This window comes from Emys orbicularis, chromosome 10 (assembly GCF_028017835.1).
Source record: "Emys orbicularis isolate rEmyOrb1 chromosome 10, rEmyOrb1.hap1, whole genome shotgun sequence".
In the NCBI taxonomy this organism is placed as follows: Eukaryota; Metazoa; Chordata; order Testudines; family Emydidae; genus Emys; species Emys orbicularis.
The window spans coordinates 58,204,797-58,218,112 of record NC_088692.1 but is presented as its reverse complement, the minus strand read 5'-3'; the positions used below and the strand labels follow the sequence as shown (position 1 = coordinate 58,218,112).

Sequence of the window (13,316 nt, the reverse complement as noted above, 5' to 3'; positions counted from 1 at the left end):
GTCTTCTACTAACCTAATTTATTTATATAACAGTACATTGTAACACTGGCCCTTTCAATTCCAGGAAGTTTTTACTAATTTGTTTTATAAAACTATAGTAAATGTTTTTCTGAAGCTCCCTTATTATTCAGTCAATTCTTTGATACCATCTCTACCTTACTATATTTTATAAACTTTGCAAGGAACACATTTGCTTACGTCACAAAGGGCACAGCTTACAATTTTAAAACACAAGGAGGGCATTTCATTGCAATAACGGGATATAAAATAGCATGTCCAAACTCAATGTTAATTGCAATATCTCTAGAGGTCGTTACTATTCTCAGTAACGAGGTAGGACAAGGTCTAAAAATCTATCAGATGACTTTGCTATCAGTTTCTCTCCTTGAGAACAGAGGATTAACTGCAGTAGCTTGGTTTTTTTAAGTTTACTTTTTATGATAATTGCAATGAAATTGGACCTTTTTTCTTTATAAAACAAGAAATTTCCTTCTTGGCTCATTTCCAGATTATTATAGAAAACTGCCTCATCATGTTTTCCTTAAATGAATTTATGGAATAAATTAATAACTCCAGCCAAACTACATTAACTGAATTGATTTTTAACTGAAAAGAATAATAATATTGAGCAGAAAGGCCATGATACCTGCATCCTAGATGGCTGCTTCCTCATGAAGTACCAAAATCACAGCTATAAAAAAAAAATAGTTGAATTTTCATGCTCCCTGACTTCTTTTTTTAAAATGAAAGAAAAACCCAAACATGCAGATCATGTTTGAAACACTGAAAAGTAATTCTCAGACAACTAATGGCTTTTATGGGATGGGATGGCACCTCTCAAATAAAATCACAAGATTTCCTCCCCCCCCCACACCCCTTCTGCTTCATCAGAAGGAGTCTTGCTGTTCCTTGATATAGTTAATAGCTTTCACTTAATGGAATTACCTGAGATAGGTATTGGTGTATACTGTTGCTACAATCAATATAGGTCACCATGACAGTGGTGTATTGGTTCCATAGGGCTAACAGGAGGAAAAAACTATTTCAGTCAGAAAAATAAGCACACAGAAAACACTGTGGAGACATGGTGAATATTAAGGTATGCCATTACAGTCAATTTATTGACCATAACAGCACTTTTACAGTTGACAAAAATATATCAGACACACATTAAACCATTTTCACTGAAGATGATGATAGGAGATGTTAAGTCACATCCATGTTTTGTTTTGTTTTTTAATCTGATTACAGTATGTCTGGGTACATTGATGAATCCATTTTCAGTCATTGGTTTTTGCTTTTCAAAATGATCAAACACAATGGAAACAATATCTGAGTCAAAAATTCTCAAGTTTTGGAACATAATTTTTGTAGGTGTTCATTTGCAAGGAAGAGCAACATACATAGCCTTGAGAAGAACAAATCCTGTAGACTTTCTAAAATGACATTGAAATGATAGATGTGCCACGTGTATGAAGCAGCCTTATTTTAAACCAGTGGTTCTCAACCCTTTTTTATCTGCAGACCCGTACACATTTTTGAATGAAGGTGTGGACCCCTTTGGAAATCTTAGACAGTCTGTGGACCCCGAAGGCCTGCAAACGACAGGCTGAAAACCACTGTTTTAAACACTGAGATTGGTCATGACAATAGGATCAAATGACTTGGGCTACTTCTAACAGAGTGAGTGTAATTGATTTAGGCCCAAACTTTTAAAGGTATTTAGGCATTTAGTGCACACAAAATTGCAACACTTAACTGATTCAGGAGCCTAAGGTATGTCTACATTACAAAATTAAGTGAACCTTAAGTTACGTTGAGATACAGTCACCGCAGTAATTAAATTGCTTTTGCATGTCCACGCTACGCTTCTTGTGTCAGTGATGCACGTGCTCACCAGCAGTGCTTGCACCAATTTAACTGTCAGTTAACGTTGCAGGAAGGCTTCTGAAAGGCAACAGTCGACGTAAGCAACGCAGTATCTACACGGACACTGAATCGACCTAACTACATCGACCTAAGCGCTACACCTCTCACAGAGGTAGAGTTATTAAGTCGTTGTAGTGGGCGAATTACATAGATGGGAGCTACATTTTACTGTGGATGCTTACAGAGCTAGGTCGATATAAGCTGCCTTATGTCAACCCAACTCTGTAGTATCAACCAGGGCTCAGTCTCATTTTCAAAAAGGATTTAAACACTTGGAAGCCAAAAAGTGCTTCAATCCCCTTTGAAAATGAGATTTAGGCTCCTAAATCAGTTAGAAAAGCTACTATAAACCTCTGGAAAGACTGTTGTGAACAGCCTACTAATTTTCTATGGGCCGATCGAGTCTAGGGCCTAAGCTTATCCCTCTCTCTGCTTTTGTTGGTTTTATTTTGTATTCATATTTTCCTTTGCTTTTCTTTATTTTCTGATCCTAGTCACGAATGCTATGCCGATTGACTTGAGGACAAGGAATTTCTCAGATTTTACCAATGACCCCTAGGTCATAGACTTGGTTTTGCCTTAACATTCTGATGGCAGTGCCACTGGTTCCTGTCACCAAGAAAAAGGGGGAAACTACACCTAGCTATGAGATTGTGCCTCTAATCCACCCTTTCCAATCAGAGTTTACCATGGACCAGACTCTGTATGCCTAAGGAAAGAGCCACAGCCCCATCATGAAGCTGTCTAAAATGACTACCCCCATCTACCACCAGACCAGAAAAGGAGCACTATTTTCTTATTTTTCCCTTCTCTTGTCTTCTTTTTGTTGGTCTGTGTGTGTTTATGCAAGCTGATTTGACAAAACTTAAAGATCCTAAATGCTCTATCTGAAACATAATTACCATTCCCTCATTAAGAAACAAAGCTTTTTTTTAACTTGTAATTTTTTCCTGCACACTTAGATTAATTAAGTAGAAGGGTTAACGTAGTATGATTACTGAGAAGTTAGATCTGAGACCATTAAAAAGAATCCTCAACTACAACGATAGCGGTGGAGTGCAAAAGAAACACCTAAGTAATCTTATAACAACGACAACAGAAAGCACATATTATTTGACTAATAATTCATATTGTCACAGGGAATCAATGTACAAGCATAAGTATGCATAAGTAGGGAAAGACTATTTGGACAATAAGGATTTTCAAATTCTCTTATCTGTGTACCTCTGGAAAAGTGACTATAGAAACCACAAACCCTGTGAACAAAAACATACTGTACCTGCAACAGTGATCATTTTAACAGAAACTGGTATTTCCCACTGTTCCTTATAGTTTAGTCCATGATTATTCAACAAAGTAAATAATGACTGACTATTTAAAACTATTTGTGGACAATATTTTAAAGCAAGTTTTTCAGCATTTGGATCCAAACTAATGTCCTGAAACAAATTAATGAAAAAAAGAAATTAACAGTGACATTTTAAACATTAACAAGCAAAAACAAGTTAATTTCAATATCCAGTTTTTTTTTAAATTACTGAATAAAAAAATATCTGAAAACAAATATTCAAATACAACATTAATGTTGAAGTTCAGAATCAAAGAAACTTTAAGGCAAGACCCTAAAAGTGTTCTCTGAATCCTGTACATACATCTTGTAGCACAAAAAATTACCAGGGGAAAAAAAAAAAAAAGGAACAAAGAAAAGCAATAAACAGCTGCATGATGCTTTAAAAAAAAAACCCCAAAAAACCCAACACATTTCTCTCTCTCTCACACACACACTTAGTACTTTTTTGTATAATCAAACTCTTTTCATTACATATATATTGATATTTTAATACAAAAAAGATAATTTTAAATTAATACAAAAATAAATCCTTAACCAGAGTACTGCAAACAATAGCTCTATCTAAATTCATTAGAGGTTACAGATAGCCGACATGTAACATTCTAAGGGCCTCATCCAATGTCTATTGAAGTGAATGGAATTTACTGCAGTCAGCATCGGATCAGACTGTTAGTGCTATTTCAAACTTACAACAATCATCCTACCATTTTTAAACAGAAACGCTACATTGATCATGCACCACTAAAAAGAATGATGTGAATTACATTATTACATACATTAGAACAACAATTGTTACTCACATCGTGCATAGCAGAAGCTTTCTGTTCTGGAGTTGCAACAGATGCTGCAGTTTTATAATCTACGGATAGCTGTAGTTGCATATACATGGCAGGTGACAATACTTTAACAAAACTTGCCTTTCCCTTGAATAAAATAAAGCAGTATCAGACATTTATTGGCATCAGTGTTGGGATTTTATATTAGATTTTTTAGGTTGAAAATATTGTTTACATAAATTCCCTCTAAAATTTTATGATTCTCATATTTTAGAAATATTCATATAGAATTGTTATCTTCCAGTCCCCAAGATAATTTACTTATTACCTAAGCCAGAGGTGGGCAAACTACGGCCCACAGGGCCATCCTGCCCAGCCCCTGAGCTCCCGGCCGGCCCCGGCCCCTCCCCCGCTGTCCTTCCTCCCCCGCAGCCTCAGCTCGCCGTGCCAGCAGTGTGGCTGGCTCCGGCCGGGCAGCGCAGCTCAGGGGCAGATTTGCCAATGAACACAGGGTGCCCTAGCATGGGCCCCCCCACCAACAGGGGGACCCAGGGCCGGGCACTCGGGCAGCTCAGCACCAGCACACCCCCCACAGGGGGGAGGGGCTGCACTGCAGGGGAGCAGGCGGGCGGTGTGGGTGGCGGGAGTGTGGGGAACGCGGACGGAGAACTCAGGAGGAGCACCAGGAGGCTGCACACCCGGCCGGAGAGAAGCGGCACTTTGAAGGGGAAACCGCTACTTCTCTCCGGCTGCACGGCTGCCCCTGCTCCTCCTGAGTCCTCCGCCCATGTTCGCAGGGCCACATTATGAAAGGGGCTGGGGGGGTGGTGGATAGGGGGTGGGGTCCCAGGGGGGCGGTTAGGGGTGGGGATCCCAGGAGGGGACGGTCAGGGGACAAGCAGCAGGGGGCATTGGATGGGTCGGGGGTCCTGAGGGGGGGCAGTCAGGGGGTCGGAAGTGGGAGGGGGCAAATAGGAGGCGGGGAGCAGGCTGTTTCGAGGGGCACAGCCTTCCCTATCCGACCCTCTATACTGTCTCGCAACCCCAATGTGGCCCCAAAAAGTTTGCCCACCCCTGACCTAAGCAATGTGTCTTGCAAGTTGTAACCTATAGTCCAAGCATGGAAGAATGATCTCAATCAGTGTAGCATTACATAATGTAATGCATGTTTAATTCAAGTTATCAGAAAATTTTATGAGAGAGAGATGTTACCAATGCAAGTAGATTTTTCTCCAGCTTCAAGGTCAACTCTGTGCTAAATTTGCCTCCCATGATACTGGTGATTTCATGGAGAATGTAAAATTCAGGGTACTTCTTTACATGTCCAATACAAGCACTTAGAAATTGCTAAAGGAAAAAAAAAAAAAAAAAAAAAAAAAAGGATGTTACATAGCTTATGTATCAATACCATAACAGTTTCATAAAAATTAGAATGCTGCTGCAAAAGTTACATCTGCCTGTATTTTTAGCTACAAGAAAGAACTTTTATTTCATCCATTTCTGCGAATGGATTTGTTAAAAATATTTCTTTATTCTTCTTTAGAATTCAGTTTAACAAATTGTGACGAGAGGAAAAAGGAAAAAATGAGGTTGGTAGGAGGCTACTTGTTTTTCTTAAAGCACTGCCACAGAAAGGAGATGGGTAGGTGCTCAAATAACAATGTGATGGAGGAAACAATAGATAAGAGCCTAGAGAGACAGAGGGAATATCTTATGGTTAAGAGACAGGAATGGAAGTTGCAAGATGTAGATTCTATTCTTGGATCTGGTACTGGGTCACTGTGTGGTCCATGGCAAATCACTGGGTCCAGATTTTTAAAAATTGGTCTTCAGAAATATCCACAAATTGTGGGCACAAATGCAATTAAGGTCACCTGGAAGTCTAAGTATTTGATTATGCCCACAAATCAGGTACTGAAACTACTAAATCACCTTAACTGCACTTACCCATTTGCAACTACAAAAACAGGAGTTTGTATAAGGACCACATTTTCAGGCTGGTCTTAGATTTCTCAGGCCTCAGTTTCTTCAACTGTAAAATGCGCGAGGCTACATTATACCATCATACCGTTCTTTATAAAGGTAGCAGAAAATAAGCTGCTACCAGATAATGGGACATGATTCTCTGCATGGGGCGTGTGTGATTGCTGAAAGTAGATAATTAAGCCATTATAATTATAAAATGTGGAAACATGTCAAGCTTGGAAGAATTACATTCCAAAATTCGGAAGGAACAAGTAAGGGAATATGAAAGCCTTTGGCTAAGTTATACATTGGTTTTAAGACTAGAGGCAGTATTAAAAGAACTAATTTGGTTTTCCATATTTAGTAAGGGATTAAGGGAGTATAGAGAAAAATTAAACATCTGCAGGCCTAGTTCCCTAGGGGAAAGATCTGTAAGTGTGAAAATTATTAAAGGTAGAGATCAGTATGGGTTTATTTAAGAAAGGATTGTCTAGATCAGTATTCTGAACAATCAATTGGCAGAATAGAGTAGAAGAAAATATATTCTGTAATTTATCATAAAAGCATTTGGTACCTTACCACATTATAGATTACTCTGATCCAGAAAGCTCGGAAGTATTGTAGAACCAAAGACTACTGGTACAGGTGAAATGTTGTTTTAGGGAAATGAAACAGGTCTTGATAAGAAAAAACAGTATGGAGTGGAAAATCTTAGTCAGTTACTATTTGTATTGCGGTAGCACCTACATGCCCCAGTCATGTACCAGGGCCTCAGAACGCTAGGCTCTGTACAAACACAAAACAAAATAGGGTTTTTGTTTTTTTTTTGGCTGTTTTTCCACTGCATAAAATAACATGAGTTGATAATTTGAAAAGTGGCTAAAAGTTCCTAAGATCTTGTTTTGGGGGTTCTGCAGAGGATGAGGCAGGAACAAACAAAAGCAGGGAAACAGATTAAGGTACTCCTCCTATCTCCCACACATTTTTCCCAATTTTAAAAGCCTTTAAAAAATAATTCCAACGTGTTTTTTTTTCTTCTTTAAGAAGCCAGCTAAGTCACCTGTGATCGTGGTATTTAAGATCCATAGGTAACATTTGTTGTTCTGTTGTACTGGAATTTACACAGTGAGGGAAAAGCTCTCAGAAAACTTTTTGAGTTTTGGGTAGAATGCAAATTAATATTTATTACTACTAATACAATAAGTCTATGGAGCTGTAATAATCACTGTTGATACAGTATATGATGGCAAAAGGGGTACTTAAAAGTATGATTTTTATTCAGACACCAATCTGTAAATATATGTTTAGGCCTATCAGTTTGCACTGAACTAGTTAAGTCTTTCAGCAAATAAGCAACTTTCTTTGTAGGCTCAGCCTTCTAGTTGGACTCTGAAACACCGTTAATCATTCCTTTTTCATGGTACCTATTTTATGTAGGCTTCAGGTGAAGGATGCAAGGGTAAAGAGTAGGGGAATGTCCCCTGTGGAAACACATTCATTTGCACATGAACCCTGGATGCGGAGACAAATTACACTAGTTTCACATCATGTACTCGGGGACTTTAGTAATTCATTACTTGCACCTACTAAAAATTATTCCATTCTCTGTCCACAATTGCTGCTTCAAAGATGACTGGAGGCAAGTAATTTTGTTAAATATAAATCACAGACTAAAAGACATGGAGGAATGAAGCCACATTTTGTGACCAGGTGTAGGGTCCTCTGTTTAAAAAAAAGGACACAAAATGCAACAATAGACAATATATAACAAGGTATATAACAAATGAAGGCAAATCTCAATTTTAAACAAATTCGTGTTTTTATTCCTTATTGTTTCTTTTCTGAAACAACAAAGCTATAATGTAGAATGGGATTCTAATCATTGTGTTTACCCAAACTATTTCTCAACTACAGAACAAATCTGTCTTGTGTACTAGAAATTGCAAAGCACAAAAATTTTAAGGTGAAATAAGATCAGCCTCATTACCAAATTTAGCTGAAGTAACTACTCACTAACAAATATTATAATTATTATGTATGGACCAAGCCAGTGCTCTATGCTATAAGACAGAAAGTAAAACATTTTCCATCTGGAAAAGTTTACCATTCTAACACAATAATAGGCTATTTCATGTCAAGGTAAGTCACTACCAGAAATATACACAATTATCAAAATGTTTTATTTTATAGTACTTTCTCCACTTCATCTCTAATAAATAACTTTTAATTAAAATTTATATTTGTGTAGCGGGGTGAGCACCCGCTCCAGCCCTGGAGGGCTGGAAAAGCCCTGCAAAGGGCTGGGGCTGGGCAAGGGAGTAAAACCCTGGCTGATTGGGGAAGTGGCTGCAGCTGGGGCCACACCCCAAACCAAGCAACTGGACCTTATAAGACCAGGGAAGCCAGAGGTAGGAGTCCCTCTTTGACTGGAGAGAGAGAGAGACAGGCCTGGCTGCTGGGGAACTCACCTGGGGACCTAGAGTGAGGCAGGGCTGGGGAAAGGCCTTCGGAGCTGGGAAGCCCTAGGCCAGCAACTCCCCAGGCTGCAGGGCCTAGTCTTAGGCCCACCTAGGTATTGGGCTTGCAGAGGGGCAGCCTGAGGGTGGGTAAAGGCAGCCAGTCCAAACCCCTTTGCCTATGATGAGTGGCTGATACTGCAGTCTGCCCCAGTGAATGGGGGCTAGATGGAGACTGGGCAGTAGCCAAAACTGAGGTGAAGTGGGGATAGTGGGTGGGGAAACCCAGAGAAAGTGGGGTACTGCCAGGGGGGCAGCACCCAAGACAAGGGCACCGGGGTCCTGGGAGGGACACGGGGGCCAGAGGACAGGCGGATCACCAGCCTGCAGAGGGCGCTCCGGAGCTGGAATGAGCTAATTCCCGAGACGACCAGCAGGAGGTGCTGCAGGGGTGACTCCGCAGTGTTACAATTTGCCAATTTCATATTCAGGGCCTGGGTGGGTGGAGTGGTGGCGGGGGGGAAGATAAGTGCAGGAATAAGGCAGAAATTCAGCTCTTGACCTTCATATTCTTATGATGCTCTTATTTTTGCCATTCACTATTTAAACAGTTCTAAAGGAATATGTACCATTGTAACAGAAAATACCTGAGAACTAACAGAGGGCTGCCTTCACCCTACTTCACTATGACATCAGATAGATAACATTGCCTTCATTTTTCTATTATAGTGATTTTGAGTGAGTCCAAGGAGGTATAACAAGGTCTTATCTCATACTCCAGGGGGAATTCTGTGCCAAAAAACTAAAAATTATGTGCACAATATTTTAAAGTTCTGCAAATTTTATTGGTCAATAAATAAATGTGGCTCCAGCATGGCAGTGTGGAGCACAGGCCACTGGCTGCATTGAGGTGTGAGATCACCCTGAAGCTCCCACCTCCCCCTGTACAGGGACTCGGCAGTGAGGCTGCACCTGCCCCAGTGCAAGGGCTGGGCCTGCCCCAGAAACACCTTGGGGCCCTGCCCCGCTGTGCCAGACACACCAGGTGTGGCTGGGAAGGCTCAGCCTAACAGGATCCAAGTGGGGAGGGGCTTAGTGTGAGGGGGATCCAGGTATGGAGCGAGAGGTTTCTGTGTGGGGCAATCTGGGTACGGGAGGCTCAGTGGGAGATCTGGAAGCACAGGGGCTCGTTGGGGGGTTCTGGGTGCAGGGGCAATGGGGCTCTGCAGGGGATCCAGGTGATGGTAGTTGGGGCTCAGGATGGGGGGCTGGGTGAGGGGAGATGGGGCGTGGCAGCTTTTTGTGTGTGTGGGCTTCGTGGGGGGGTCCAGGTGCAGCTGACTGAGGCTCAGTGGGGTGGGGGTCTGGGTGTGGGGGGCTTGTCAGAGGGGTCCAGGTGTGTGGGGGGGTAGGGCTTGTTAGGGTGAGGGTTTGATGGGCCTGCTTAACGGGGGAGCCCCAGCTGCTGCCGCATGCTTCATTGATAGCAAACTACATTTATTTATTTATATTCAATTACCTCAGTTTACTGAATTTATATTGTGTACATCTGCTCATCCCTGGCTAGTATGTTATTTTCTCCCCCCCCCCATATTTTCATCTATTTATTCAATGAATGAATGAATGCACAAACATTTCTGTTACCTCAGTATAAAGCAGTGCATCCTCAGAGATGGTATCATAATCCTGAACACAACTCTTGGCTGCATTTTGTGCAAATTTCAAAAATTCTGCAATTTCACTGTTCAGAAATTCTTTCATTTGCTGTAACAAGAAAGAAGACACACACACAAGGTCCCATTTTGAAGATAGCAAGAAAAAACAAACAAAAAATACCCTCCCCCATAATTTAAATGTAATTGTAAATGTAAACCATTATTATAAAGGATGGATTTACACATCTCACTGCATATTTACAAAGCATCCAGTAGGTTATTTAAATCCTACAAGAAGTGACATGTCTAGAAAGGCAATGCAGGTATCTCGGTGAAGAACTGAAGACATTATGGCCCAGATCTCACTAGATATTCTACACTGACACCTCCACTGAAGTCAACACAAAAGAAGCTTACAGGATTGGAGTCTATTTCCTTAAGAAAAGAAGCTTCCTCCCTGCAACAAATATTAGTTTAACCAAGGAGAGTGAAGCATGGGCATTGTCAGAGCAAGTTGACATGAGCCCGGTCTACCTTAGCACTTACACTGCTACTAACAATAGCACACTAGCCTTGTTGCTGAAAAAAATGGGTCTAATTTTTCTAATGTAGATATATCCATTGTCACAACATAAGAGAATGGAATTGCCATAAACAAGGAATCGCAGGACCATCAATGTAACAGAGCAATAGCCACAGCCAATGAATCAGTTAATGCCACTTACAGGACTCAAATTTTTGCTAAGAACTAAAAGAGTGAATATTTGTGCATTTCTACTCCAGTGAGTAGACTACTTGCTATGTCAAGTACTGAAGGTCAAGATGAAGGTCTCCAATGGTGTTAATGAGTGAGTCTTGTATTATGGGATGCAGCCTAAAATATAATCAGCATATAGAATCATAGAAATGTGGGGTTGGAAGGAACCTCAAGAGGCAGGATCAAGAACACCTAGACCACTGCGGCAGTGTGTCTCTAACCTGAAAAGCCTCCAATGATGAGCATTCCAATGATGGGGATTCCACCTCCCTTAGAAGTGCTTAACTATCTTTATGGTTAGAATGTTTTTCCTGGTATCTAATCTAAATCTCCCTTGTTACAGATTAAACCCATCATTTCTTGTCCTACCTTCAGTGGACATGGAGAACAATTGATCACCATCCTCTTTATAACAGTCCTTAACATATTTGAAGACTTATCAGGCCTGGAGCCAGGCTGGAGATCCGTCGCGTCCTCCCCCCCAACCCTCTGCCAGCATTGCTTTGCCCGAGGTCCTGTAGCTCCCTCAGCCAACCAGACGCACCATCCACTCTCCTCCAGCTCTAGCAAGGAACTGATCTTGCTCTGGCCCTGCAGCTCTTCTTATATTAGATTGCTGGGCCCTGATTGGCTGCTTCTCACACAGCTGCTCTAAGCAGCTTGAGGGACCTCTCTACTGTCCTTTTCTGGGGTGGGATGTGGGCCTCCGGACCTAATCCACCCATCACAGAAGGACGCAGCCATCATGATGTATCTAACTTCTAATACAGTTAAAACATTTGTCCATGACATTATGAAATTCTACATGTGTGTCCTCCGCTTACTACTTATTTTATGGTCAATTCATCACTTGAATTCCTCCTATAACTACCATCATAGCAACTGACTTAGGGACAGGAAAGCAGGAGGCGTCAAGGCAACTATTCAACTATGTTTTTAGAGTAACGTGACATCAACTATCCTAAAAAATTCTCAGTAAAAAAGCCTCAGTAAAATAACAATGTACATTTTTAGTTACCTTTAAAAAAAAAATCAAATGTCATTGTTGGGGAGATAAAACATGTCGGAATTGAAAATGTTTAAGGACTTATAATTATTACAATCAAATTTTTAATCTACAAATGACTTTTAGAAAATTTTCCTTGGATTATTACAGCAAGGAATATTAGGAGAAAAGACAATTTTAACACTTACCAAATACTGGGAATATTCTCTTTGATGTTTTGCAATGAATTGGTAGGATGCAGGCTTTTTTGAAAACTTAGTCATTAGATATAAATATGTTTTCTGCTCCTTCTCAGTTAGACTAGAGACATAAGGATAGGGGATTCTGGGCTCTGGAAAAGGATTATCATCAGCTGTGGGTTTAACTTCCTCCTCAGCTGGAGCTGCAGCCTGTGTGTTAAATGTTTTCGCATCTTCTACAGAGTTTACTGATGCCTCTACATTTTCTTCTTTATGTCTGAAAGAATAGTAGTAAGTGAAAAAACTTACAACTTACACTTTTCATATGAAGACTTGTATTTGAGAAAATTGATGCTGACAGTCATGGAAGACTTTAAGATTTCCAATCATTGGGCAAATTAAGGCTACATTTTATTCACGGGTACTTTTAGTAAAAGTCAACAAAAATTCATGGCCCCTGACCGGTCCATGACTGTTACTAAAAATACCAGTGAATAAAATTTGCAGGGGTTCCACGGGTGCTGGGGGAGGGAGGCCTGGCTGTGTGCAGGGGGAGGAGGGGACAGGCAGCGGCACACAGCCCGAGATCCCCTCACTGGTGCTGGGGAGGAGGAGAGGGGGTGGGCGGGCAGCCCGGGACCCCTGCGGGTGCAGGCTCCCTATCTGGCTCTGCGCCCTCCCCCCCAGCAGCAGCAGAGTTTGGGTGTGGGAGGGGGCAGAGGCTTGGGGCATGGGAGGGGGTGAGGCGGGCTCTGGGTGGCGTTTACCTGGGGGGACTCCGGGAACCATGGCCAATGAGAGCTGCACCCAGAGCCCATCTCACCCCATCCCGTGCCCCAACCCCCTGTCCCCTCCCACACCCAAACCCTGCTGCTGGGATGGGGGTGAGGGCGCGGTGGCCCAAGACTGCCCCAGCAGCGACCAGTGCACCTGGCACAGAAGCTGCCTAAGCTGCTCCTGAGCCAGGTGAACTGGCCACTGCAGAAGACACGGAGGTCACAGAATCTTCCATAACCTCGGTGACAAACTCACAGGCTTAATCATAATTAATAGAACAATGGTGTTATAACACCATACCCCCATCTATATTTTATTATTCTGTGCTTTAGACAGCCAAATCCTAGGACTGATGGGAGTTTCACCACTGATTTCAAAAGAAGAAAAACGTGGTCATTATTTGTACTGGATCAACTCCACTTTTCCAGGAAACATCACGTATAATAACTTGTTACACTGGATTTC

The 13,316-nt window shown here is 41.5% G+C and overlaps 1 protein-coding gene across 1 annotated transcript in view; it reads right to left on the bottom strand.

Annotated features, from left to right (window-relative positions):
- Positions 1-13,316, bottom strand: part of ICE2 (interactor of little elongation complex ELL subunit 2) — a 52,095-nt gene that overhangs the window by 25,400 nt on the left and 13,379 nt on the right. The window contains exons 3-7 of the mRNA XM_065411857.1: positions 12,084-12,351; positions 10,122-10,241; positions 5,269-5,403; positions 4,081-4,203; positions 3,209-3,368 (exon numbers count right to left, since the gene is read on the bottom strand). Of these exons, the coding sequence (XP_065267929.1) occupies positions 3,209-3,368; positions 4,081-4,203; positions 5,269-5,403; positions 10,122-10,241; positions 12,084-12,351 (806 nt within the window). The remainder of the gene's footprint in view (positions 1-3,208; positions 3,369-4,080; positions 4,204-5,268; positions 5,404-10,121; positions 10,242-12,083; positions 12,352-13,316) is intronic.